This window comes from Triticum aestivum, unplaced genomic scaffold, assembly GCF_018294505.1.
Source record: "Triticum aestivum cultivar Chinese Spring unplaced genomic scaffold, IWGSC CS RefSeq v2.1 scaffold235968, whole genome shotgun sequence".
Classification (NCBI taxonomy): Eukaryota; Viridiplantae; Streptophyta; class Magnoliopsida; order Poales; family Poaceae; genus Triticum; species Triticum aestivum.
In genome coordinates, this window is record NW_025227515.1 from 644 (window position 1) to 3457 (window position 2814).

At 48.0% G+C, this 2814-nt stretch overlaps 1 protein-coding gene across 1 annotated transcript; it reads left to right on the plus strand.

Moving 5' to 3' along the window:
* Positions 1–1174: 1174 nt before the first annotated feature.
* Positions 1175–1872, plus strand: LOC123172757 (phosphopantetheine adenylyltransferase; the record flags this gene model as incomplete). Its single annotated transcript, XM_044589686.1, is given in 2 exon segments — positions 1175–1497; positions 1801–1872. Coding segments are annotated over 2 exon segments (303 nt in total), but the record flags the coding sequence as incomplete, so codon positions are not given.
* Positions 1873–2814: the final 942 nt, after the last annotated feature.

The window sequence follows — 2814 nt, forward strand, 5'->3', positions numbered from 1 at the left end:
TATTTTTTATTTCATTCGAACTAGACCAAAGAAAAAAATCCACTGTAGTATGTTTCCAATCCTAAAAACCAAATAAACATTACCGCGAAAAAAATAAACATTGCAAGAAAAGTTTTAATAAAATACATTTTTTGCATGGAGTTTTAATAAAATATTTTTTTCATGGTAATACGTGTCTCATTCATATCATAAAGATTAAAGTACAAGTCATGTAAGTACCAACATGATAAAACCGAAAAGATAGCAGAATATCTCTGAGCTTGACACCAACGCCCATCACCTGCCTCCGGCACCACGACAGCAGCCACCGAAGAAAACAATGATGGATCACCTCCTCACCCAAGCTCGACGCGGCTCCATCGCTGATATGCAACTTTGTGGACCTCCAAGGTGGCTCGCCAAAAGTGAAGCCCTTACCGCTGAACGAATCAGACCGGGGCAACACCCTGGACACGTCATCGAACTCCAGATCTGGCACCCCATCACGACTAAGACGTCGCAGAAGGAAACCATACCTGTTATCCACGAACCACGAACCCAGCACATGTTCCGTCTTTCAGATGTCATCGATGCAGACCACAATCTACATCCGCTCCTGGACTACCTTCCAAGCTCCGCGCCGACGCTAGAGCAAACGTCGTCGCAACGGCGGAGCCCGAGGACACAGATCCACCACGAGGATGTCGTCGCCGCCACACCATCCTTGCTTGAACAGGCTGGTTTCTAAATCCATCCCCAACCATAGGACTGATGGCCTTGTCAAGGAAGGATCCGAAGAATCTTTATTCATCGCTGTCATCGTCGCCGCCGAAAAAAAACGATAAACAGCCTAAAAATCTAAACTACGAGGAAGTAAAAAACGATCCACACACGTGGATCCAGCAACCCCCTCACCACCGACGACCGAGGTCACCGGCGAAGGGGAGTCGTCGGAGGATGGATCTGCTGACGGCGGCTAGGGTTCTAATAAAATACATACTCCGTTCAAAATAGTACTACTAACTTTATCGGAGGAAGTATACTACTAGTATTTCTCAAAGATTCCCTGTAATTTTTTAAATCAAAAGTAACTCTGAAAGCTCTGGAAACGAATTTTCAAGGCTATTAGAGAAAACACCCGAAAAGGGGTGGTGGTGAGCGGTCAGTAGTCAGTTCAGTCAAACTCCATATAAAAAACGCAGCTGCTCCCCCTCCACCGCCGCACACGCGAACCAACCCCGCCCCCACCTACCTTCCCTTCCACGCTGCTGCTGCGCGCGCGGCGCCATGGTAGCAGCCACAGAGGAGGAACCGTCCAAAGGAGGATCAGAGGAAGCTTTGGCCGTCGTGAATCCTGCGGGCCAAGCCGCCGTCACAGGGTCGGGCGACAGCGCGGACCATCAGACCGGCGAACCCGACGCGACGATTACGAGGCCGCCGTCGCGTAATAGTTACGCGGCCGTCGTCATCGGCGGCACCTTCGACCGCCTGCACCGCGGCCACCACCTCTTCCTCCAGGTGAGTCCGCCCGCTTGCCGTCCTCTGCTCCGCCTCATGATCTCATCCTCGTCGCGCCGGCCGCCGCTGGCAGCTGAACCCCGTCCGCGCTCCGGTCGATCGCCCGCCGTCCTCTCGTTCCGGCATCGTCTCCCTGGCGTATCGATCTCGATTTATTCGCTCGAGAGCAGCCGCCGGTTCTCTGTTTCTTCCGTGATTCCGTCTGAATCGCATATTTTCCTCCGTGAATCATAGCAGAGCCATGTGCTATCTCTAGACGTGACAAAAGGAAAACACTAAACTGGGCGTGTGATGTGACAACAGGCGGCGGCGGAGCTGGCGAGGGAGCGGATCGTGATCGGCGTCTGCGACGGCCCGATGCTCGCCAAGAAGAAGGTAGGCTGGTCACAGTGGTGAGGAACTTAGGAGTAACATCACACACTCTAATATAATTTTGCTTATGTGGCACGTATTTAATAAAGGGAGAGGTGCTTATGGTAACTAGCTAAGTTACCGGAACATCACACACTCCAAAAAACAATGAGTCTATAACCTAATAAATACATCGTTGCATGACACTACATAGATATTCCTACCCACCATGGGGGTAGTAACATAGTCTAGGGAAGTGTGAAGTTACTCCCTCCGTCTAGATGAGTAAGTCATCTTAGGTTGTGCACCGTGACCAAGGAGGAGGAGAAAACGAGAGAACTTAATGTTCATTTGCTAATTAATAGCATTGCATGCAATGAACTAACCACTGCATGTCGTGTTTGGTAGTCTCAAGTCATTAAAAGCATGCACACCCCACATCTCTTATTGGTTGATATGTCAAAAAACAAGAAACGAGGTAGAATTTAATGCACCGCGCCTAAGTGTTTTGGGATTATTTGGTTTTCGTAAGATGACTTACACACCTAGACGGAGGGAGTACTAGCTTAGAGCAAGTACAATAGAGCTGAGTCAGCGGACTATAAAAAATAAACTAGTATATTTTTGCTTAGTTAGAGGAAAGATAAGAGAAGAGAGAAGGTAAGTGGGCTCTTCGTGAAGAGCCAACTCTAGCACGTGCTCCTAGGCACTTTGTGAGAATGAAAGATGGGCCACATAATAAAAAATTAGTACACTTTTTTGATCTATTATTATACATGTTGGCTATAAGATTAGGCTATAGATGACATGGCACTGGCTTATAGCCAGCAGTTGGCTATACTATTAACCATGCTCTTATGTTCTTGCCCATTATGACCAGCCTTAGCTCAATCTCTCCTTCCTCGTTAATTTGTCACCTGCTGCTGTACATTTTTAACGTCCAAATTAATTAATTCTGTAACACGT